This window comes from Dysidea avara, chromosome 2, assembly GCF_963678975.1.
Source record: "Dysidea avara chromosome 2, odDysAvar1.4, whole genome shotgun sequence".
NCBI lineage: Eukaryota > Metazoa > Porifera > Demospongiae > Dictyoceratida > Dysideidae > Dysidea > Dysidea avara.
In genome coordinates this window covers 37,092,073-37,117,279 of record NC_089273.1, presented here as the reverse complement: position 1 = coordinate 37,117,279, position 25,207 = coordinate 37,092,073, and the positions used below count along the sequence as shown (strand labels likewise).

At 37.8% G+C, this 25,207-nt stretch overlaps 2 protein-coding genes and 1 long non-coding RNA gene across 4 annotated transcripts in view; 1 reads left to right on the top strand and 2 right to left on the bottom strand.

Annotated features, from left to right (window-relative positions):
* LOC136247227 (uncharacterized) overlaps positions 1 to 7,345 on the bottom strand; it is a 34,203-nt gene extending 26,858 nt beyond the window's left edge. Inside the window, exon 1 of the mRNA XM_066038865.1 lies at positions 7,300 to 7,345. The gene's annotated coding sequence lies outside the window, so the exon portion shown is untranslated. The remainder of the gene's footprint in view (positions 1 to 7,299) is intronic.
* Positions 7,346 to 8,566: 1,221 nt separating this feature from the next.
* LOC136244715 (uncharacterized) lies at positions 8,567 to 9,546 on the bottom strand. Its single transcript, XM_066036261.1, has 2 exons — positions 9,391 to 9,546; positions 8,567 to 9,334 (listed from the first exon to the last, which is right to left on the bottom strand). The coding sequence occupies exons 1-2, from the start codon at positions 9,544 to 9,546 to the stop codon at positions 8,726 to 8,728; spliced, it is 765 nt and encodes a 254-aa protein (XP_065892333.1). The 3' UTR covers positions 8,567 to 8,725.
* An 870-nt stretch (positions 9,547 to 10,416) lies between these two features.
* The window catches only part of LOC136247229 (uncharacterized), a 32,897-nt gene continuing 18,106 nt past the window's right edge, over positions 10,417 to 25,207 (top strand). For both annotated transcript variants that reach the window (XR_010697205.1, XR_010697204.1), the window contains exons 1-2: positions 10,417 to 10,549; positions 19,092 to 19,226. This is a non-coding gene — a long non-coding RNA (uncharacterized lncRNA). The remainder of the gene's footprint in view (positions 10,550 to 19,091; positions 19,227 to 25,207) is intronic.

Here is a 25,207-nt window from a genome sequence, read left to right as displayed (position 1 = left end):
CAATACGGTTGTAACACCAGGTAACAAATTATTTTGAAGAAGTCGAATTTTTGCATTGGAAACCCTATACTAGTTTACTTCTGAAAAGCTTGCTAGATCCATAGCCAGTATCCTTCACTCATAGGGTTGGTCTGGCAGCTTTTCTAGCACCTCAAAACCCACCAAATGCCGATATCGAAGAAATTCTGTCGATATCGACCAATTTACACCTCGTTAAAAATCTTTCACACCAAACATGATGCTTTTGTCTCACTAAAGTCATGCTACATCCCTGTTTAGTTGTATTCATCCATAGGGTGGCTCTGAAGGCTCTCTTATCAAGGCCAAAATCCATCAAACATGCCGATCTCACCAATTGTCACCAGTTTTATTAAGTTTTACAAGTCAAACAACGTGGTCTGCCTCTGTACGTTCTTGCTGGACCCTTCAATCGCCTTCGTCTATGTATAGGCAGCTTTCTTCAGTCTCTTGGAAATGTCGGAGTACGCCAATTGGGCGTAACCATAATGCCACTTTCTGCTTATTTATTTATTGATTTCACGCGAGAAAGACAAAGAAATACCAGCAGAAATATTACAGAATGGACCTTATCCGCAATGATGTCAAAGCGTTAAATGGCGACCGATAGAGTGGACACTTTGTACAGGGGATATTGGGAGAGAATGCGGTTCGCTATATTAACGTTCACATACTACAGCAAGGGTCAAGGTGAGGCATGCACACTTAATTTCAAGACAAATGCGCATGATTTTGCGTCGATACCAAACCTTAAGTCTGGAGGACTATTTCGCATTGCCATATCACGCTAGAGTCAACTATCAATTACCGGGCACTATGGTTTTCGAACAGCTGCCACTCATTTCATAGGAATCCAACATTATACCACAAAGTAGCCTACACTAAGTAGCAATTATCCTCCAATAATCAGGTATGTAGGATTAATAGTGTGAGAGCTGCAGCTAATAGTATGCAAGGTCCGATAAATTCCAGGTTCGAACAAAACCATCCATTTACGAACATTGCGTTATACTACTAGAACACAATACTCAATTTTTTTTCAAAATTATGTATAATGTACCTGTGTTCATTAGCTACCAATGACCAGAAAATGGTTTCGATATCTGTAGCATAGAGGGAGAACGAGCCTTACGATATTTGTAGGTATTTTCTAACGCCATATGTTTTTATTTAGCGATGCCCACCAGTAGATTTTATGCTTCTGCAAGAAATGCACCAGTGCTAAAGTACAGAAACCGGTAAACAAACACCTTGCATGTATAGAACTGTACTGTGAAGTTGATATCAAGGACATTTTCGTTGTTGCACTGCATTTTTAGCTCCTACATGAAGGAAATGCAAAAAAGTGAAAATATGAAGTAAGGAGAAGCAACATCCTGACCATCCCTATATGTTAGTCTAAGTGGCCCACCACAAATACAACCACAAAATTTAAAGGGCGTTGCTTTATCTACCTTATATGGGTAAATAAAGTAGCGAAATTCATGCATCTTTATGCACCCATATAAGGTAGAAAAAGGAAAGCTCCTCATTTTTTAATGATGATATTTGTAGTGGGTCATCTAGACTAACATATAGGTATGGTCAGGAGGTTGCTTCTCAAAAGCATAATGGATAATAGGTGATTTTTTTAACACTGCTCAAAAGCATAATGCTCAATTTTTGGAGCATAATAGCCTCATGCCTACTGACTGCTCTATTAGAGTATATCCATCTTTTAAACAGGTATTCAAGGGGCCCTTCATGGGGCCTCCTGGGCCTCTTTCAGGCTGGGGCCCGGGGAAAATGCCCCAGTTTCCCCTCCCTCCCCCTGTGGGTGGCCCTGTATAGCTAGCTAACATACAAACTATGAACCATTTTACTCCCAGTTACTTCATGAATTTGTATTTGTCTTTTGTTTATCAACAATCATGCACATTGATTACTAAGGATTAGTGACTTCGACTTTTCATGCTGGAAACCCTAAGAGTAGGGACCATACATAGCACATCAATAAACAGTACTGAAACAAGTTGGAGTAGGCATGATATTAAATCACAGTATTACAATAAAAAGTGTTATATCCCTACTGTGCATTTCCATTATGGTATCTTGAGCACAGTAGGGATATAACACTTCTTATTGTTTTACTGTGATTTAATATCATGCCTACTCCAGCTTGTTTCAGTACTTTTTATCAATGTGCTATGGTCCCTAGTCTAGTTGAAAATTCCATTTTTTTCTGTGCACTTTTTTCATTATAGCATAGAACAGATCTTGATTTTTATTATGAAAAATTCACAGATAGCTCATATATGTTTATCATCCACTTTTCCCACTTTCTACATACATTAACACTTCAAAACCACAAGTAAACTTTACAAGTGTGATCTAAACACAGCATCCCATTAATCTACCATTACAAAAATTTCTCGGCCGACCCCTTGGATTTCAAATATTTTTTAACCAGCTTCGGCTGGCTGTGGGTGAGTGTCTGGTTTACTGTCGTAAAAGTTGTGTGTGTGCGTGTGCGTGTGCGTATGCGTGTGCGTGTGTGTGTGTACCTATCCAACGATGTTTGTCTGTATGCATCCACGTGAGCAAAATCGTTAAATGGAAAAGCAGTTTTTACATAAGAAGTAAAAGTTAAATGAAGTCCGTATTAAACTTCCGCACAGGTAAACTTTGCTCCGAGTTAGTTTCTTTTCGGCGGTCTGAAATACGGGTGTGGTGACTCACCTCAAACTTTGTGAATTACCTTCCTTTCGGGTTTACAAATTACAGGCGTTTAACAACTGAAAAACAACTGTGCAGGCCTCGTAGACTACCAGGGATGGCCTATCCCTTCGAGTTGGAAAGGGGACATATTCTCTACGTACGCAAACGAAAACGAAGGGTAGCTTTGAGGCTTTGACAAGAGAATTTTTGGAAAAAGATACAATAGTCTAACTATAAAACAGTTTAGAAGATAATTCTGTGCGTAATGTGTTGATAAAAGCGGTTTGTTTGCATAGCAACGTAATTGAAGAATTACGAAAATTTCGTGAATTAAGAAATAGAAGAATTACAATAAATTCATTATATATTATCGCACCTATATAATACATATAGTTGGTTAATTCAGATGAGTTAGCCAGCTGTATGGCACCTGGTTTCTAGAAGTAGCACAACATCAACTTGTTCTTCACCATAACCTTTTGGGGGGCTGTACAGCTTGGTTGTTTTGGATTAGATGTATAATTAAGTTACCAAAATCAATCCCATGCGGTGCTTTATATTGACTTATTACCGTAATTCACTTTATTTTCTGCAAAAAAATTGTGAAAAAATTCATACAAAAATAGTTTCATCAAGACACACGGTAGTGTGTCGTGCGGCCCAAGAAGTCGGCGCGTAACACCCGTGAGTGTATTGACAGGAAGAAAGAAAACGCAATTTTCGCACCTCCGTAGCTCTGTGCTTCCTTGATGAAACAAGACGATTTTTGCTGTGGACACTCCGTCCACGTTCAGCACTCCACATTCCAAATTTGAGCGAAATCGCTTCAAGGGTTCCCGAGGTATGCGACTTCAAAAATTGGCTTAGTTTCTTGGTTTTTTTCTTCCTCTTTTCGCACATTTACAAAAACTGCTATAAAACACGAACGCCATATCCGATTACTTTGAAATTTGGCACACAGAAGGGGGTATAAAGGCGCATCTCTGTACCAACTTTGGCTGGAATACGATAAACAGGCAAAGAGTTATGAGCGATTATTCACGAAAAATAACACCAATATGTTGTCACGCCTACAGGGTAAACCGCGTATGGGAAGAGGCTTAAAATCGGTGAGTGAATAGGTTAACTATTGAACCTCAAACCTTTTGTGGTTTGAAAGAAATCGAGCTAAAAACCAGAAAGATACAACAAAAAACCAACAATGTGTAACAATTACGCAATCGAGATTAGCTAATAAAAAAGACTGCTTGCCACGCCTACCAGGTAAACCGCTTGGGGTAATGCTTTGAAAATCGCTGTACAGATGGAGTTATTTTAGAAAGGCTCTTCAATGGTGTAGAAGAATCAGACTTAAAGCCACGGAGGTATAACACGAAATCCAACTTGATGTAGCAAGTGCGAGATCGAGATACTCTAATAGAGCAGTCATCCTAATAGAGCAGTCATCCTAATAGAGCAGTCACCCGAAGAGAATTCAAGAGATCAGTTAGAAACAAGTAACCTGTATAGAGATCAGCTACAAACAAGTCACCCTGTAGAGTGATCAGCCACAAACAATTCACCCTGTAGAGAGATCAGCTAGAAGAAGTTACCTTGTAGGGAATTCATGCAACTATAGAAAGAGATAATTCAGCTAGAAGAAATCACCTTGTAGAGTTCAGCTACAAAGAAACCACAATGTAGAGAGTTCAGCTACAAACAAATCACCCTGTGGAGAGATCAGCTAGAAGAAGTTACCTTGTAGAGAGTTCAGCTACAAAGAAACCATCATGTAGAGAGTTCAGCTGCAAACAAATCGCCTGTAGAGAGTTCAGCTACAAACAAATCTCCCTATAGAGAAATCAGCTAGGAGAAGTTTCCTTGTAGAGAGTTCAGTTACAAAGAAACCATCATGTAGAGAATTCATTTACAAACTAGTGACCCTGTAGAGACATCAGCTAGAAGAAGTTACCTTGTAAAGAGTTCAGCTACATAGAAATCATTCTGTAAAGAGCTCAGCTGCAAACAAATCACCTGTACAGAATTCAGCTACAAAAAAATCACCCTGTAGAAAGATCAGCTAGAAGAAGTCACCTTGTACAGAGTTCAGCTACAAAGAAACCACCATGTAGGGAGTTCAGCTAGAAGAAGTTACCTTGTGGAGAGTTCAGCTACAAAGAAACCATCATGAAGAGAGTTCAGCTGCAAACAAATCTCCCTGTAGAGAGTTCAGTTAGAAGAAGTTACCTTGTAGAGAGTTCAGCTACAAAGAAACCATTCTGTGAAGAGCTCAGCTGTAAACAAATCACCTGTATAGAATTCAGCTACAAACAAATCACCCTGTAGAGAGATCAGCTAGAAGAAATTACCTTGTAGAGAGTTCAGCTACAATAAAAAGAAACCACCATGTAGAGAGTTCAGCTGCAAAGAAATCACCCTGTAGAAAATTCTGCCACAAACAAATTGCCCTATAGAAAGATCAGTTAGAAGAAGTTATCTTGTAGAGAGTTCAGCTACAAAGAAACCACCATGTAGAGAGTTCAGCTAGAAGAAATTACCTTGTAGAGAGTTCAGCTACAAAGAAATCATCATCTAGATAGTTCAGCTGCAAACAAATCACCTGTAGAGAGTTCAGCTACAAACAAATCTCCCTGTAGAGAGATCAGTTAGAAGAAGTTACCTTGTAGAGAGTTCAGCTACAAAGAAACCATTCTGTAAAGAGCTCAGCAGCAAAAAAATCACTTGTACAGAATCCAGCTAAAAATAAATCACCCTGTAGAGAGATCAGCTAGAAGAAGTTACCTTGAAGAGTGTTCAGTTACACAGAAACCACCATGGACAGTTCTGTAATAAGTCACTAAGTCTAAGTCCTTGAAATTAGGTTAGGTGATCCTAAGGCTGCAGCACATGTTGCTGTCAGACCTTCGGTGCTGGTCACTGTAAAGCATTAATACAATACAATATAATACAAAGTATATGTATTATATATATAATTCGTACATTTACTGATAAAATCAGAAATATTTAAGGTACATCTGCTTCATCTTTTCTTCTTCCTGTGGTAAAGAAAAAAAGATAGGTTTAAAAAGTCCCAAACAGACCATAGGCTGGCTTTGGGGTATACAAATACAAAAAGAAGTGAAATCTAATCCAAAACAGCCAAGCTGTAAAAAAAGTGTGCAGCCCTCAAAAAGGCTATGGTGAAAAAAGATGTGAAATCCAAGGTGGCGGCCAAGAAATGGCTGTGATGGTAGGTTAATGGTAAAAATTTTAATAACGAAAATTCAGGTGAATTTTGTGCCAATTGACCAAGCGGCACCAAAATTCACCTGAATTGTTGTTATTAAAATTTTTACCATTAACCTACCATCACAGCCATTTCTTGGCCGCCACCTTGGATTTCACATCTTTTTTCACCATAGCCTTTTTGAGGGCCGCACACTTTTTTTACAGCTTGGCTGTTTTGGATTAAATATGATTTACATGAATTACTGCACTATTACAATAGCTCGATCTTATATTAAAAAATTTTCATTTTTACAAGTTTCCCATACAAAAATTATTTTACAAAAAAAACACCAAATTATGATTAGGCCCCGCCGATTATGCCGGCATAATTTAAAGCATAATAGGTGACCAAAAGCATCAAGCATAATGCCAGCATAATAGGGACGATATTTGAAATTTTAATTAGAATATTCCATACGCGCGCCTGAAAGAAAGCAAATATTCACTGCCAATAGTATTATTAGTGCGTTTAATATTTAAAAACATGTAATATAATTTATTAAATTGTTTCTTTGTTGGTTATTCACACTTTACAGATATAAGATCAAGATACTCTAGTAAAACAGTCAGTTCTAGAGCATAATCTTGATTTGAAATTTTGAGCATAATAGAGCAATGCTCAAAAGCATAATAGGTAAAATTTTTGGCACAATAGGTTGGGCCTAATTATGATACTGCCCATGTTAGAAGCTAAAGTATGCCTACACTGATTGTGTTATGACTGTGATGTACCATCATATGAAGACTTTTGTCTTGTGATAGCTACTTAAACATTTGAATAGGCAGGGAATTTTGGATTCCAGGATGGATGGCTTAGCTACATATTATAGGCAGCTAGTTGCATAAATTGCAATATGGCTGAGATCAAGTTGTCATGAGACCTTTTGCGGGTTGCATTCCTTGATCAAAACTTCTATGCCAAAATTCTGACACTTTGTTATACAGGCTCTCAGTAACTGTCTTGTAGACCCCTACAGAGGAGAGTATAATTATAATTCACAAGCTTCTATATCTTTTTGACACACAGACACCAAAGTTGAAATATACCAGCTAATTACATTAGCATTGATGATGTTAACTACTTATCTTTTGCTTAAAGTTATAATTACAAATGCTAATTCAAGTCTGCTCACTTAAAGAATAGATTTGTACAGTAGCTACCAATTTAGAAATAAACTTATGGCTAGCTACATAGCACTGCGATGATGATCTCATGTGGATAGGGGTACTAATTGTACTCACTGTACGTTATTAATCATATTATCTTCTCCTTAGAGTACAGCAAGATGAAGTACTCAAATTTTATTGGCTACTTACAGGTATCTAAATCCTGTAGATATCTTTTTATGTCTCAGTAGATCCTGTCTCTGGGGTGATACAAAACCCTGCAATTACACACCTGTAACTTTGGCAATGCATGGGCACTTAACTGGATAGCAAATGCCATACTAATAATTGCAAAGAGGTGTAATGGGTTTGTTAATACAACTAAATTTATTGTTACATTTCTCATGTCACAAGCAGCTGTGAAGGTACAACAACAAGCTGTGGTCTAAATATGTTAGACATCGAAACACAGGTTTCATAGAATTTAGAAACCCTCAGGACAACACCATACCTTTCAGGTTACTGAATTCCATAGAACCTGCATGATTCACTTAATTCAAATATATCCATAACAATGCAAGTGATCCTTGCTATATAAGTTATAAACACCAGTAATGATCCTTTTACAGTTGAAGTTAGCCAGGTTAATACTCATCTGGGATAGAGGACTGTGGTTTATTTGCATCTGTGTATTGTACCAACTTAGGTTATGGGCAAGACCAGAGCAAAATGAGAGATCATTTTAGTAAGAGGTGTCTTGACTCCAAAAACTTTATTTTCTGCACTGAAAAACAAGAGATTTGATTCAAAGTTTATAACTGTTGAATGTAAGACATGGTATCATTTAGCATGCATTACATGTCAGCCAATTTTTTATACAAAACTGTGGTTTTGTGATGTGTTTTGCTGCATAATAATTATAAACTAGCTATCAAGCATAAAAGATAATAATTTTAGCACTGATTTCAAAAATTGTATTTTAAATTATTTGAAATATAGTTGAAATGCCTAATACCACCTCAAATCTCAAATCCTCACTATGAGATTATATTGAATCTAAACCTTGTACAAATGGCAGGCCATATGTATGGTATGTACTATACTCGTATGGTATGAACGACGCATACAGTATATAGAACATCCCCACCATAAACCACAGGTGCAATGGGGATTATTTTGGTGCTATAAAGAAGGTAGCAACAAAACATACTCGTGTGCTTGTCAAATGCCCCATGGTGGGGAAACAGTTTCATGTCAATTCCCCGTGTAACTAAACCCCCACCTATATACTCACCAGTGGAGGTAGTAGGGCAATTCTGTATATTGGTAGTAAATCGAGAAACTCTGCACTTAAAAAAATACGTGCCTCAAAAATTTGTACATAGCTATATGGGTTTTCCATGCATCATCCTACAGTACAGTTTGCCCACTTGCTACATACATTGAACATGATACTGAGTAAACTCTACAAGTGTGATTTAAATACAGCCTCCCTGGGATATCAAACATCTATCCAAGAATAAGATGATGTACAGTAAACAAATGTATTGTTTGTGCAATGTCACTCAAAGCTAGCTACCAAGTTAAGTCACTATAATGATGGCTACAAACACTTTTTGTTTTATAATCACAGTTGTTAGTAGACTTCAACTAGTATGTACTCAACCTGATAGGTCTGTGTATAATAAGAAAAACGATGCATATCAAAGTACAGTCCTTTGGTGATATCTAGTTTTAAGGAATATTGAGCAATAGCAATGTGCCCTTCATCATGTTCTGTGTGGCAGGAACCCCACTTCTCAGTTGGTTTAATATGCATCTTCACTTCACTGGAGTAACTTTGTGCACCTGTTGGTCTGGTAACACCAGAAGAAGAAATTGATGAACTAAGTCTGTCATCATTAATTCTTCCTTCAGCACGATAGCAAGGTGGAGCAGTGGAGTAGTGATTATTGTCAGGTGTGAAAAAACCAACAAAGTAATTTCCATCACTTATTCCAAAAATAGGATCATGATTATTAGCATCAGCATGTGTAGTATCCATAGCAACAGTAATAGTCACAGTAACGTCATCTTCCTTAGACAAAGTTTTTGGAGGTACAAGCTGAACTCTTATGAGGCGTCCATAAGTAGTACCGGTATCAGCAAGTAATTCAAGGTAGTCAGGACGTACAGTATATGATCCAAATATTTCAGCATACTTGCTTAGCCAGTAAGGTGTCATGAGTTGATGATAAGATGTTGCCTAAAATAAATTGTATTCAAATTTATATATAAATAGAGCTAGCTATCATTAGTTACCTTGTCATCAGCTTTGGCATATGAACAAGTTACCACCAACAAAACTATAATAGTAAACACCTTTAGCATTATTTTTTGTGAAGAGAGACCACAGTAGCTAGACAGACTGCTGTTAACTGCTGATATATAACTTTGTGTTGCATCTTTTATATGCATAGGATGTACATGGAATATTAGATTCATACAACTAAAATAATTTTAGTGGAGTATTAGATTCACAAGATAATTGCAACTAAAATAATTTTAGTGGCACACAGTGACATAATAACTATAATTTTATGCTAGAGACCTCTGATCATATGAGATGAAACAGTTTATTATATAGCTGGTGAAAATCATACATTGCTACTAAAATATCACAGTGATAATCTATATCATTTTTATCATTTTGTTAGTACATTTTATGGAAGAAATTTGAAGACATCATTACACAGTAGTTTATGAATCTGTATTATGCAACCCAAGGAGTGTAATACAAAATAACTATAGTCTAACTGGGCTGAAATACATACACGTAGTGGATTACATAATGCGTGTAACAGAGAAGCATCATTTTTATTTCTTTGTTAGTAAAATGATTACTTGGATAACCACCCATCCTACACACAATGCAGTCCTTGAATAGGTTACAGACAACAATAAGGAATACTTGGTATTCTCATCCCTCCACTGGGGATTTGCAAGGAAACTACAGTATGCCTGTGAAGCAGGGAGTCACTTGCCAACTGTTATGGCATATAATCTATTGTCTCCTGCAATAAGACTCATAATGGATTAAAAGGACGATAGTGAAGCTGTTGCATAGTGTTATTATGTAAAATTCTCTAGATCAATATGCTGGTACCTAACATAGATCTACAGAACATGTTATAGTCTGTAATACTAGTTTACCACACAAAAGTATTCATTGTCAACCACTAAAATTAATTTACATCTTCAAGTTAATTGAGCATTTAAAAATTTTTATCATGCTATAAATAATTGTATATCATGACTATCATGCACTGCTATAGCTAACCCACATGACCAACAAAGGAATATCTAGCTATAGTGCTAAGAGAAATCTAGAGCAATAACTATCGGCTGCCAGACTGATGGATGCAGATGTCACTTGTATTGTGACAAGTATGACTTTTGCATGATTACATCGGTATTATGGGTGAGGCTATTCACTGTTCACAATTAATTGTACTATTAATTGATATTGTGTCACATTCAATGAATGACTGAGAAGTTCACAAGGAATTTTTGTTGCAGCATACTACTCAGGTACACTTTAACCACCCTGGCTACTATGCCATAATGATACTATGTGTATATATACTATCAGTGAACGACACAGTGTTCAAACATGTGCACGCATGCACATACATTATGATGGACATCTAGACATTAACTGTATAAAATTATTACTTTCAAAGCTTGGAAGAGGAATTAACAGCCAAGAATTTCAACAATATATAAAATCCCAAACCAATGTGCTATAATTATGGCAAACTGTTTATACACTTGCATTTTTACTAAAATGTTTTTATGATCTAGTAAAATAAATAAAATCTTACACATTAATTATGCACATGCTGTCATCTAATTACACTGCTCATAAAAATGTTTTTATTAGTATGGACAGTATTAAATTGAAATTTTCAAGTTATTATTATCTAATCCAAAACAGCCAAGCTGTAAAAAAAGAGTGCGGCCCTGAGAAAGGCTATGGTGAAAAAAGATGTGAAATCCAAGGTGGCGGCCAAGAAATGGCTGTGATGGTAGGTTAATGGTAAAAATTAATAACGACAATTCAGGTGAATTTTGTGCCAAGACCAAGTGGCACCAAATTCACTGAATTGTTGTTATTAAAATTTTTACCATTAACCTACCATCACAGCCATTTCTTGGCCGCCACCTTGGATTTCACATCTTTTTTCACCATAGCCTTTCTCAGGGCCGCACTCTTTTTTTACAGCTTGGCTGTTTTGGATTAGATTTCACTTCTTTTTGTATTTGTATACCCCAAAGCCGGCCTATGGCTGGCTTTAGGGCTTTTTAACCTGTCATTTTTTTCTTTACTACAGGAAGAAGAAAAGATGAAGCAGGGGGATTTCTTTGTAGCTGACCTCTCTGCAAGGTGATCCTTCTAGCTGATCTCTCTACCGGATGACTTGTTTGCAGCTGAACTCTCTACAGGGTGATTTGTTTGTAGCTGAACTCTCTACCAGGTAACTTCTTCTAGCTGATCTTTCTACAGGGTGATTTGTTTGTAGCTGAATTCTCTACAGGGCGATTTGTTTGCAGCTAAACTGCTGAACTCTCTACAATGTAACTTCTTCTAGCTGAACTCTCTACGGGTGGCTTGTTTCTAGCTGATCTCTCTACAAGGTGATTTGTTTGTAGCTGAACTCTCTACAAGGTAACTTCTAGCTGATCTTTCTACAGGGTAATTTGTTTGTAGCTGAATTCTCTACAGGGTGATTTGTTTGCAGCTGAACTCTCTACATGGTAGTTTCTTTGTAGCTGAACTCTCTACAGTGTAACTTCAATCTTCTAGCTGAACTCTCTACAGGTGGCTTGTTTCTAGCTGATCTTTCTACAGGGTAATTTGTTTGTAGCTGAATTCTCTACAGGGCGATTTGTTTGCAGCTGAACTCTCTACATGGTAGTTTCTTTGTAGCTGAACTCTCTACAGGTGGCTTGTTTCTAGCTGATCTCTCTACAGGGTGACTTGTTTGTAGCTGAACTCTCTACAAGGTAACTTCTTCTAGCTGATCTTTCTACAGGGTGATTTGTTTGTAGCTGAATTCTCTACAGGGTGTTTGTTTGCAGCTGAACTCTCTACATGGTAGTTTCTTTGTAGCTGAACTCTCTACAGTGTAACTTCTTCTAGCTGAACTCTCTACAGGTGGCTTGTTTCTAGCTGATCTCTCTACAGGGTGACTTGTTTGTAGCTGAACTCTCTACAGGGTGATTTGTTTGTAGCTGAACTCTCTACAAGGTTACTTCTAGCTGATCCTTCTACAGGGTAATTTGTTTGTAGCTGAATTCTCTACAGGGCGATTTGTTTGCAGCTGAACTCTCTACATGGTAGTTTCTTTGTAGCTGAACTCTCTACAATGTAACTTCTTCTAGCTGAACTCTCTACAGGATGACTTGTTTGTAGCTGAACCCTCTACAGGGTGATTTGTTTGTAGCTGAACTCTCTACAAGGTAACTTCTTCTAGCTGATCTTTCTACAGGGTGATTTGTTTGTAGCTGAATTCTCTACAGGGCAATTTGTTTGCAGCTGAACTGTGTACATGGTTGTTTCTTTGTAGCTGAACTCTCTACAATGTAACTTCTTCTAGCTGAACTCTCTACAGGGTGACTTGTTTCTAGCTGAACTCTCTACAGGGTGATTTGTTTGTAGCTGAACTCTCTACATGATAGTTTCTTTGTAGCTGAACTCTCTACAATGTAACTTCTTCTAGCTGAACTCTCTACAGGGTGACTTGTTTGTAGCTGAACCCTCTACAGGGTGATTTGTTTGTAGCTGAACTCTCTACAAGGTAACTTCTTCTAGCTGATCTTTCTACAGGGTGATTTGTTTGTAGCTGAATTCTCTACAGGGCGATTTGTTTGCAGCTGAACTCTGTACATGGTAGTTTCTTTGTAGCTGAACTCTCTACAATGTGACTTCTTCTAGCTGAACTCTCTACAGGGTGACTTGTTTCTAGCTGAACTCTCTACAGGGTGATTTGTTTGTAGCTGAACTCTCTACAAGGTAACTTCTTCTAACTGATCTTTCTACAGGGTGATTTGTTTGTAGCTGAATTCTCTACAGGGCAATTTGTTTGCAGCTGAACTCTGTACATGGTAGTTTCTTTGTAGCTGAACTCTCTACAATGTAACTTCTTCTAGCTGAACTCTCTACAGGGTGACTTGTTCGTAGTTGAACCCTCTACAGGGTGATTTGTTTGTAGCTAAACTCTCTACAAGGTAACTTCTTCTAGCTGATCTTTCTACAGGGTGATGTGTTTGTCTCTACAGGGCAATTTGTTTGCAGCTGAACTCTGTACATGGTAGTTTCTTCAATGGCGGATCCAGCATGGGGCATTTGGGGCAAATGCCCCCCCCCCCCCCCCTCTCTACCTTGTGGAGGAGCCAGCCATGCTTCTGATTAAAATAGCTAGCTACTAAACTTCGTGTCAGGCCAAGATTAGTTTATCAACACATGAAAATATGCACATTTACTAATATTTAATACAAATTCACCTGAAACTAAAAGAAACCAAAGTCAAACTAGCAGTGAAATTGCCACCCAGCACCTTCGTGCGTACTAAGCGCCTCTAAAAATAATTATCGTGTTGCTGGTTTAAAGACATTCAGAGCCTTTTAAATAACTTTTATGACTTCGCAACCATCTAAAAAGGCCAAAATGGCAAAAATCAACTGTGAGACACTACTAAGAGGTGATTATATGCTGCTTCATATATGCATCACTGAACTAGAGAATCTGGCTTTCTTCAACCATCTACAACTTAGCCTGTTTGTGCCCCTCCCCTTGTTAGCTCCTGGATCCGCCCCTGTTCTTTGTAGCTGAACTCTCTACAATGTAACTTCTTCTAGTTGAACCCTCTACAGGGTGATTTGTTTGCAGCTGAACTCTCTACATGGTAGTTTCTTTGTAGCTGAACTCTCTACAATGTAACTTCTTCTAGCTGAACTCTCTAGAGGGTGACTTGTTTGTAGCTGAACCCTCTACAGGGTGATTTGTTTGTAGCTGAACTCTCTACAAGGTAACTTCTTCTAGCTGAACCCTCTACAGGGTGATTTGTTTGTAGCTGAACTCTCTACAATGTAACTTCTTCTAGCTGAACTCTCTACAGGATGACTTGTTTCTAGCTGATCTCTCTACAGGGTGATCTGTTCGTAGCTGAACTCTGTACAGAGTGGTTTGTTTGCAGCTGAACTCTCTTACATGGTGGTTTCTTTTTAGCTGAACTCTCTACAAAGTGACTCTACAAAGTGACTTCTTCTAGCTGATCTATCTACAGGATGACTTGTTTCTAACTGAACTCTTTACAGTGTGATCTGTTCATAGCGGAACTTTCTACTGGGTGATTTGTTTGCAGCTAAACTCTTTGCATGATTGTTTCTTTGTAACTGAACTCTCTACAAGGTAACTTCTTCTAGCCGATCTCTCTACAGGGGCAATTTGTTTGTAGCTGAATTTTCTACAGAGTGATTTATTTGAGCTGAACTCTCTACATGATGGCTTCTTTGTAGCTGAACTCTCTATTAGGTACCTTCTTCTAGCTGATCTGACTACAGGGTGACTTGTTTGTAGCTGAATTCCCTACAGAATAACTTGCAATGTATACATGCAGCTGAATGCTTTATTAGGGTGACTGTTCTATTAGAGTATCTCGATCTCGCATTTGCTGCACGTAGTTGCCTTTCGAATCATAACTCAATGATTTGTAATCCGATTCTTCTGTACTACTGCAAGAACTTTCTATGATGATTATTCCAGCTACATACTGATTTTCAGCTTGTTGCTCTAAGCGGTTTGCCTGGTAGACACGAAAACTAATAGTTTTTTATTCATAAAAATCGATCGCGTAATTTTGACACAGGTTGGATTTTGTGTCATATCTCCATGGTCTTTATCTCGATTCCTTTCAAACCACAAAAAGGCACTCCTACGATGGTTGCTCCAACTACATATCAATTTTCAACTGATCCCTCCAAGGGGTTTACCCTGTAGGCGTGACAGACCTTCGACCTTATTTTACGCAAATAATCGGTCATAACTCCGTGAATGTTCATCGGATTCCTACCAAAGTTGGTACGGAGATCCGCCTTAATGAGCCCTTTAAGTGTGCCAAATTTCAGCCCAATCCAAGCACGCATTCGTGTTTTATGGCGAATTTTGCGAAGTGTGCGAAATGAAGAAGATGAAGAAGAAAAAAACGAAGAAATTAAAACGAAATTTTGTTCGCTCGTATCTCGGAAATGGCTGGAGCGATTTTCTTCAAATTTGATATGTAGACTCCCCTAACTGGGCGGGACGTCTCTAGCAAATTTGGTTCCAATCGGATAAGGGACCACAGAGCTACATAGGTGTGAAAATTGCGTTTTCTTTCTTCCTGTTAATGTACTCACGGTGTGGCACGCCGGCTTCTTGGGCCGCACGACACACTGTGCGGCCCAAGAAGCCGGTGTGCCTTGATATGTAATCACACTGCTAATAAAATTTTTTGGTTATGTCTTGATATAATAATTATTATACCTGCTGTAGCAACAAAACATTATAATGCACAAGGAGCCAACAGGCCAATGTGAGCATCATAATACAGTGGAGTGTATACAGTAATATATATCTAATCCAAAACAGCCAAGCTGTAAAAAAAGAGTGCGGCCCTGAGAAAGGCTATGGTGAAAAAAGATGTGAAATCCAAGGTGGCGGCCAAGAAATGGCTGTGATGGTAGGTTAATGGTAAAAATTTTAATAACGACAATTCAAGTGAATTTTGTGCCAAGACCAAGCGGCACCAAATTCACCTGAATTGTTGTTATTAAATTTTTACCATTAACCTACCATCACAGCCATTTCTTGGCCGCCACCTTGGATTTCACATCTTTTTTCACCATAGCCTTTCTCAGGGCCGCACTCTTTTTTTACAGCTTGGCTGTTTTGGATTAGATTTCACTCCTTTTTGTATTTGTATACCCCAAAGTCGGCCTATGGCCGGCTTTAGGGCCCTTTTAACCTACCTTTTTTCTTTACCACAGGAAGAAGGAAAGATGAAGCAGGGTGATTTCTTTGTAGCTGACCTCTCTGCAAGGTGATCCTTCTAGCTGATCTCTCTACCGGATGACTTGTTTGTAGCTGAACTCTCTACAGGGTGATTTGTTTGTAGCTGAACTCTCTACAAGGTAATTTCTTCTAGCTGATCTTTCTACAGGGTGATTTGTTTGTAGCTGAGTTCTCCACAGGGCGGTTTGTTTGCAGCTAAACTGCTGAACTCTCTACAATGTAACTTCTTCTAGCTGAACTCTCTACGGGTGATTTGTTTCTAGCTGAACTCTCTACAAGGTAACTTCTTCTAGCTGATCTTTCTACAGGGTGATTTGTTTGTAGCTGAGTTCTCCACAGGGCGATTTGTTTGCAGCTAAACTGCTGAACTCTCTACAATATAACTTCTTCTAGCTGAACTCTCTACATGGTAGTTTCTTTGTAGCTGAACTCTCTACAATGTAACTTTTTCTAGCTGAACTCTCTACAGGGTGGCTTGTTTGTAGCTGAACTCTCTACAGGGTGATTTGTTTATATTTATATATAGCTGAACTCTCTACAAGGTAACTTCTTCTAGCTGATCTTTCTACAGGGTGATTTGTTTGTCTCTACAGGGAAATTTATTTGCAGCTGAACTCTCTACATGGTAGTTTCTTTGTAGCTGAACTCTCTACAATGTAACTTCTTCCAGCTGAACTCTCTACAGGGTGACTTGTTTCTAGCTGATCTTTCTACAGGGTGATTTGTTTGTAGCTGAACTCTCTACAATGTAACTTCTTCCAGCTGAACTCTCTACAGGGTGACTTGTTTCTAGCTGATCTTTCTACAGGGTGATTTGTTTGTAGCTTAATTCTCTATAGGGCAATTTGTTTGCAGCTGAACTTTCTACATGGTAGTTTCTTTGTAGCTGAACTCTCTACAATGTAACTTCTTCTAGCTGAACTCTCTACAGGGTGGCTTGTTTGTAGCTGAACTCTCTACATGGTAGTTTCTTTGTAGCTAAACTCTCTACAATGTAAATTCTTCTAGCTGATCTCTCTACAGGGTGACTTGTTTCTAGCTGAACTCTCTACAGGGTGATTTGTTTGTAGCTGAACTCTCTACAAGGTAACTTCTTCTAGCTGATCTTTCTACAGGGTGATTTGTTTGTAGCTGAATTCTCTACAGGGCGATTTGTTTGCAGCTGAACTCTCTACATGATAGTTTCTTTGTAGCTGAACTCTCTACAATGTAACTTCTTCTAGCTGAACTCTCTACAGGGTGATTTGTTTCTAGCTGATCTCTGTACAGGGTGACTTGTTTCTAACTGAACTCTCTACAGTGTTATCTGTTCATAGCGGAACTTTCTACTGGGTGATTTGTTTGCAGCTAAACTCTTTGCATGATTGTTTCTTTGTAACTGAACTCTCTACAAGGTAACTTCTTCTAGCTGATCTCTCTACAGGATGACTTGTTTCTAACTGAACTCTCTATAGTGTGATCTGTTCATAGCGGAACTTTCTACTGGGTGATTTGTTTGCAGCTAAACTCTTTGCATGATTGTTTCTTTGTAACTGAACTCTCTACAATGTGACTTCTTCTAGCTGATCTCTCTACAGGATGACTTGTTTCTAACTGAACTCTCTATAGTGTGATCTGTTCATAGCGGAACTTTCTACTGGGTGATTTGTTTGCAGCTAAACTCTTTGCATGATTGTTTCTTTGTAACTGAACTCTCTACAAGGTAACTTCTTCTAGCTGATCTCTCTACAGGGCAATCTGTTTGTAGCTGAATTCTCTACAGGGTGATTTATTTGAGCTGAACTCTCTACATGATGGCTTCTTTGTAGCTGAACTCTCTATTAGGTACCTTCTTCTAGCTGATCTGACTACAGGGTGAATTGTTTGTAGCTGAATTTCCTACAGAATAACTTGCAACGTAATATAACTGTGTAAATTATACATGCAGCTGAATGCTTTATTAGGGTGACTGTTCTATTAGAGTATCTCGATTTCGCATTTTCTGCACGTAGTTTCCTTTCGAATCATAACTCAGTGATTTGTAATCCGATTCTTCTGTACTACTGCAAGAACTTTCTATGATGATTATTCCAGCTACATACTGATTTTCAGCTCGTTGTTCTAAGCGGTTTGCCTGGTAGACACGAAAACTAATAGTTTTTTTATTCATAAAAATCGATCGCGTAATTTTGACACAGGTTGGGTTTTGTGTCATATCTCCATGGTCTTTATCCCGATTCTTTTCAAACCACAAAAAGGCACTCCTACGATGGTTGCTCCATCTACATATCAATTTTCAACTGATTCCTCCAAGGGGTTTACCCTGTAGGCGTGACAGACCTTCGACCTTATTTTACGCAAATAATCGGTAATAACTCCGTAAATATTTACCGGATTCCTACCAAAGTTGGTACGGAGATCCCCCTTAATGAGCCCTTTAAGTGTGCCAAATTTCAGCCCAATCCGAGCACGCATTCGTGTTTTATGGCGAATTTTGCGAAGTGTGCGAAATGAAGAAGATGAAGAAGAAGAAGAAAAAAACGAAGAAATTAAAACGAAATTTTGTTCGCTCGTATCTCGGAAATGGCTGGAGCGATTTTCTGCAAATTTGGTATGTAGACTCCCCTAACTGGGCGGCACGTCTCTAGCAAATTTGGTTCTAATCGGATAAGGGATCACAGAGCTACATAGGTGTGAAAATTGCGTTTTCTTTCTTCCTGTTAATATACTCACGGTGTGGCGCGCCGGCTTCTTGGGCCGCACGACACACTATCGTGTGTCTTGATATATTGCAGAAGTAATGATGACTAGACAGATGTTTATAACATCATGGGGCAAGCCTGAGGTAGTTTAATTTGTGTGTGTGATTTACTGATTTTATATGGTTATAGCCATATAAATAATATTGATGTGTTTTGGTATTTTGTAGGCGGTTAATCAGTGATCTGAATTATGCCAAGAAGATATATAGACTAGTAGTGGCAGTGGGAAATGTGTGTATTTCTCAGTGGAAAGTGAAAGCAAGAATAGAAAGTTGGGAGGCCACTTACATGGATTTTGGAAAGTATGTAGTGTGTTTAGATGCTTGATACTGAATAAGCTGGAAATGGTTAACATGGAGTGTAGTATTTTTATGTTGATTGTTTAGTGTAAACAGATTTGGTATTGGGCCTGCGAAAACAGGGCATGTGGACACAAATACACCCCATCACACTACAGGTCATATATCAGTACTGGAACGGAATATTTTCATTTTGTAACTTGTATCATAAAGCCTATTAAATGTGTACTAAGGGCTAAAATGTTCATTGCCATAGTATAATGGTATTAAAAATTATGAGTGAAGGAAGTTTGAAAAAGTAGGCAAAAATCATGTGCCCACATGCCCTGTTTTGCAGGCCCAGTAACATATATAGAAGAAAATTAACATATAATATTATTATAATCTATATAGTGAGTACATAACATATACATATACATATATAAAATTATTTATTAGCTCATGGATAATTATTGGTACAACTGGTTATTTCATTAAAGTAAATGATATTGTTGGCATAGGTCACATCATAGGAGGTGATGGTGTGTTCTTATGTGATAGAGATGGTGCTGTATCATGTGTTAACAAGGGTGGTGATGGTATTCGACTATGTAACATCATAGGGGAAGATGGTGTGTTATTAGTTGAGATCATAGATGGAGTTGATGGAGATGGTGTTGTAATATGTGTTAGCAAAGGTGGTGCTGGTGTTGGACTATGTAACATCATAGGAGGAGATGGTGTGTCGTTACTTGACACCATTGATGGAGATGGTGTTATGTTATGTGACATTATAGGAGGAAATGGTGTTGCAGTATATGACATTATTGGGGGAGATGGTGTTGTATCGTGTAACATTGTATAGTGTAGGTGTTGTACAGTATGATGTTGTAGGGTGAGGTGATATTGATGGTTGATTGTTAGTGTCAGGTGTTGACTGTAATGTAACAGTTTGTGATGTAGATGAGCTTCCCTGCTGTAAAATCTGTAAATGTTGATCTTCAGAAAGCTGTTCTTGTAAATGTGTACTGTTAGAAATGTTGTGTAAATGTAGATATCCCTCTATACTTGCTTGAAGCATGGCATCCCTTTGTTTCCTAGCCATTGCAGCCCATTTAGTTTTGTCCTTTTCTCTTCTCTTAGCTAATTTAGCTTTTCCTTTGTTGTGGTGATTCTCTTATTCTTCTATATCTCTCACACTCATTTCTTATTCTTAGCTGCTCTTCTCTGTTCATGATTATTCTCTGTATTATGAATGACGTACATACCCTTATATGGATGATCAGTAAACGACACTGATTATTCATTGTGCTATCAATGACATACGTCACTGCTTGAAGGTCCTTAGTTTACTAATTTGTTAAGTTGCTTTACTGTAGTTGTACCCAGTTATACTGATAGTAAAATGTCAGTAGCTTTAAGTATATTATATGGAACATAATTGTTTTACTAAGTTTTAATTACTGAGAAACTACTAAAATACCAAACAATTAACTGTTCCATATATTGGGGATATACCACTCTAGTAAACTAAGAAACTTCAAGCAGTGCGTACCCTTATATGGATGAACAGTAAATGAGACCGATTATTACGGTGGCCGGTTCCAGTTGTTTCCTGGGAAATTCTTGTTTATTTCTTGAAAAATTTCCCATTGCATTATCAAAGATGTACGTACCCTTATATGGATGATCAGTAAATAACACTGATTATTCTTTGTGTTATCAACAACATATGTACCCTTATATGGATGATCAGTAAACAATACAATGGAGGTGAAACATTGCTATCAGAAGAGGGTGCCACCCAGGGGGATCCCCTGGCAATACCCATGTATGCTTTGGAAGTTGTTCCTTTAATTAACACCTTATCTGATGACTTTGTTAAGCAAGTTTGGTATGCTGATGATGCTACAACTTGTGGATCCTTGTCTGATATTCACTGCTGGTGGAATGAACTTGATTCTACTGGTCCTACCTATGGTTATAGTCTTCTCATTATGATGCTGCCTTCTCGATCTTTCATGGTTCAGGTATCTTATCACTGCAGAGGGAAAGCGTCATTTAGGGACTGCTTTACCTACAGCCTCTTTTGTTTCTTCTTTTGTTAACAACAAAGTTTCTGTGTGAAAGCGTGAATTAGAAGTTCTGGCTGATATATCTGGGACAAAACCACATGCGGTTTATGCTGCTTTCACACATGGTGTTATCAGTAGATGGAACTATCTGGTCAGATGTATTCCTGATATAGGTGATTTACTTTGTCCTTTGGAAGAGGTGATTCATACCAAGTTGTTACCAAACCTGACTGAACAGTGTGCATTTACTGATGTAGAACATGAATTACTTTCTCTTCCTCCTAGATTTGGTGGTTTAGGTATAATTAATCCATCCAAATATGCATCTCTCAAATTTACTTCTTCATTAAATAGTATTACTGCTCCCTTGGTGGATCTTATTTTACAGCAATCTTCTATCTACTCTAATAACATTTTGGAGCTTCAACTTGGTGCTAAACAGCAAACCTTTACCAACTGTCGACAGTTTTTATCAGGCTTGTATAATCAACTCTTACCTATCCTTTCACCCAAGTTACAATGCTCTTTATTGCTCTCTAGTGAGAAAGGCTCGTTTAGCTAGCTTACTACCCTTCCTCTATCTGATCATGGCTATACTTTAGGCCACTCCAAGGAAATTCCTTGTTTCCCATTTCACTGACCCCAAAAATACATGCGGGCAAGCGGTTCATCATCCATTATTTATTATAGATATTTCCACTATTTTTGAAATTCATAACTAGCTTACAGGTAAGAATAAAGTAGAAAATTTTAAACTAAGAACCTGAACAGTGAAAAGCTAGCTAAATGGGCTTTCTGAATGTTAGACTACATATAATGTGATTGACTGTTGTGATTACCAAGTGAGAGAAGCCTTTACCATGAAAGAGTCTTACAAACACCAGTAATCAGTGGCGTAGCTAGCCCTGAAGGATTAGTTGGGTGTAGTTACTGCTATATATGCAATCACAGGATAAAATTAATAATGAATGAATAAAATGTTCAGTTGACAGCAATAATGAATGACTATGCAGGAAGAGAATCTGCATGTGGGTGGAAAATGGGAAGCAATGAATTTTCTTGAGCCTTTTGTGATGCCCTTTGTCTTTGTTATGGTTGGCAGCCCACTTCCCTGCCTTCAAGTTGTGTTTGTGGGAAATCAATGACTGTTTAACGTGCTTTCAGCTACTCCTTTGGTGGCTTTCCCTCAATAAGGCATAATGAATTGCAGGATATCACAGCATCCTGTTATCAGAACTCTACCACAATGTTCACATTGAAACATCATTACAGCCTTTGTCAGGAGAACAATTCCATTATAGATATGCTAACATTGAAGATGGTGCTAGGCTTGATGTAAACGCAGAAAGTTTTGGGGGGCAGGATAGGAAGATGGCCTTCTTTGATGTAAAAGTTTTTAACCCTTTGGCTGCTTCCTATTCCTCCTCCCCTCTGGCTCAATGCTATTGTCGGGCTGAACTGGACAAGAAGAGAATGTACGATGAGCGAATACGTGAGGTAGAATGGGGAACTTTCTCTCCTTTGGTGTTTTCATGCACTGGAGGAATGGGCCCAGCTGCAACCGTTGTCTGCAAAAGACTTGCAACTCTTATTTCTGAGAAATGGGGTCATCTATATAGTCAAACTTTATTTTGGATAATATGTAAACTTGCTTACTCTTTACTCCGCTCATACAGCAGTGATGTGTTTAAAGGGTCAAGATCGACAAACCACAGATGTAATATATATACAATTGCAAGATCCAGCTATTGACTTGGCCTGTTCCAACAGTATGGAACTCCAATTATCTATAGTGTATGTATACAAATGTTTGATATGTGCTTTATAATTCTAAAAAAAATTTATCTGTAAACGACACCGATTATTATCTTGTGTTATCAATGACGTATGTACCCTTATATGGATGATTAGTAAATGGCACCAATTATTCCCTGTGTTATCAACGACGCATGTACCCTTATATGGATGATTAGTAAACGGCACCAATTATTCTCTATGTTATAAATGACGTACATGTAAGTTTTCTGATTTTGTTGTAGTTTTTTGTGCATGAACCATGCTACGAAACTCCTGCTAATGTTGGGCTCCCTCAAACTCGCCCCAATTAATTTCCCAAAATCCCCATGCATTGCTTTGCTCACAAACCTACCCAATTATTGGTGGAGTCCTCCTTGTAGTCAACAACAAAATCTCTTGTTAGAAATTAACTTTACCAGTAAACTTGGAAGCCATATGTGTCAGACTGAATCTATCTATTCCTATTACCATGTGTGTAGTTTATGTACCTCCAAACATTGCTGCGTTACTTATTATAAATCCTGTTTAATTTCCTCTCAAATTTGTCCAATGCTTCGGATAAATTAATATTCTTGGTTAACTTTCCTGATATAGACTGGGACTCATTGACAGGTCATTCTCTTGCTTCCAATCAGTTCTGTGACCTAGCTATGTATATAGTTTTCAGACTGGTTTAAATCAACTCATTGACACACCTACCCATATTACACCTGGTTCTTACTAATCTAGATGTCAATATTTTCAACTTACAAGTCCATTCAATTCCACTTCTACCATCTGATTACTTCAACATTACCTTTTCACTATCTACACGTGTTACAGTATCCTCTAAGTCAGTTACTTATTTTACATGTAAAAGTCAATTATTCCTTTTCAATTATTCCAAAAGTGACTATATATCAACGTTTACATGACTACATTGTTCTGACTTTAAATCATGCTTTTCTAGTGATGACGTTGAGTATATATATATATATATGGCACATCACTGAATATCATCTCATTGTAGCCTTGCAACTGTTTATTTTTGTAAATTTAATTCATCCAGACCGACACCCCATATGGTTCAATTCAGAAATAAGGCACTTCATCAAACATATAACCCTTTGCTGTAGATATGTGACCGGATTAGTGAAAAGGGGTCTTCCACACACATCCAATTTACCAACTTTGACAATTCATAACTTCAGTGTGGGAAAAGTTATTGCCTTGAAAGTTGGTCAGTATTGTGCACCAACATAGGTTAATGGATGGTGAAAATTTCAGGTGTGTATCTATCTTGAACATCACGTTATGGTCTTCCAAGTTCATATAATTGGATGTTTGTGGAAGACCCCTTTTTCAAATCCGGTCACATATAAGCATCATCCATCATATCACACTTCTAATGTCATTGACTCCCTTGAGAACTCCCTACAAGATAGCTAAACAGAACTATAAATCTCATCTCAAACAATTTTTCCCCAACAACAACAAAGTATTTAAACTAAAATCTATCACAGAGTCTAACAATTATCTTTAGTTACAGCGATGAACTTTGACTCTTCAACTACCAGCACTGACTCTAGTAAAGCTAATCTGTGATTTTCACAATTTGGTGCCACTGGTCTTGGCACCAAATTCACCTAAACTGTCATTATTAAATTTTTTTACCATTAACCTACAATCACAGCCATTTCTTGGCTGCCACTTCAGATTTCACATTTTTTTCACCCTGGCCTTTTTCCATTAACTTATCATCACAGCCATTTCTTGGCCTTTGGAGTTTATTGACAATACTTCTTGAATTGGTATAGAAAAAGATAGTCAACAAGAGGTAAATGTATCAACCTTCATTGTGGAATTGGAAGTTGATACATTGGAAGTTGAAGTTATTACTGGAAGTATTTGATGCTTCAAGTTCTGAGTTTAGATACAAAGGTTGCAACAATTATATTATTTGATTATTGACATAGCATTTAGCACCACTAATTTTAATGTGTTTAATTTTTCTATCAGTTCTTGAACTAATCAAGCTCCAATGTTCCTTTAGTAGTAATTGCTCTCTCAGGCCAGGTTTTATTTGTTAGTATGCCTTCAAGGATTATAGATCTATTGTATAAGATAGTGTTTACATCAAAAGCTTGAGATAAT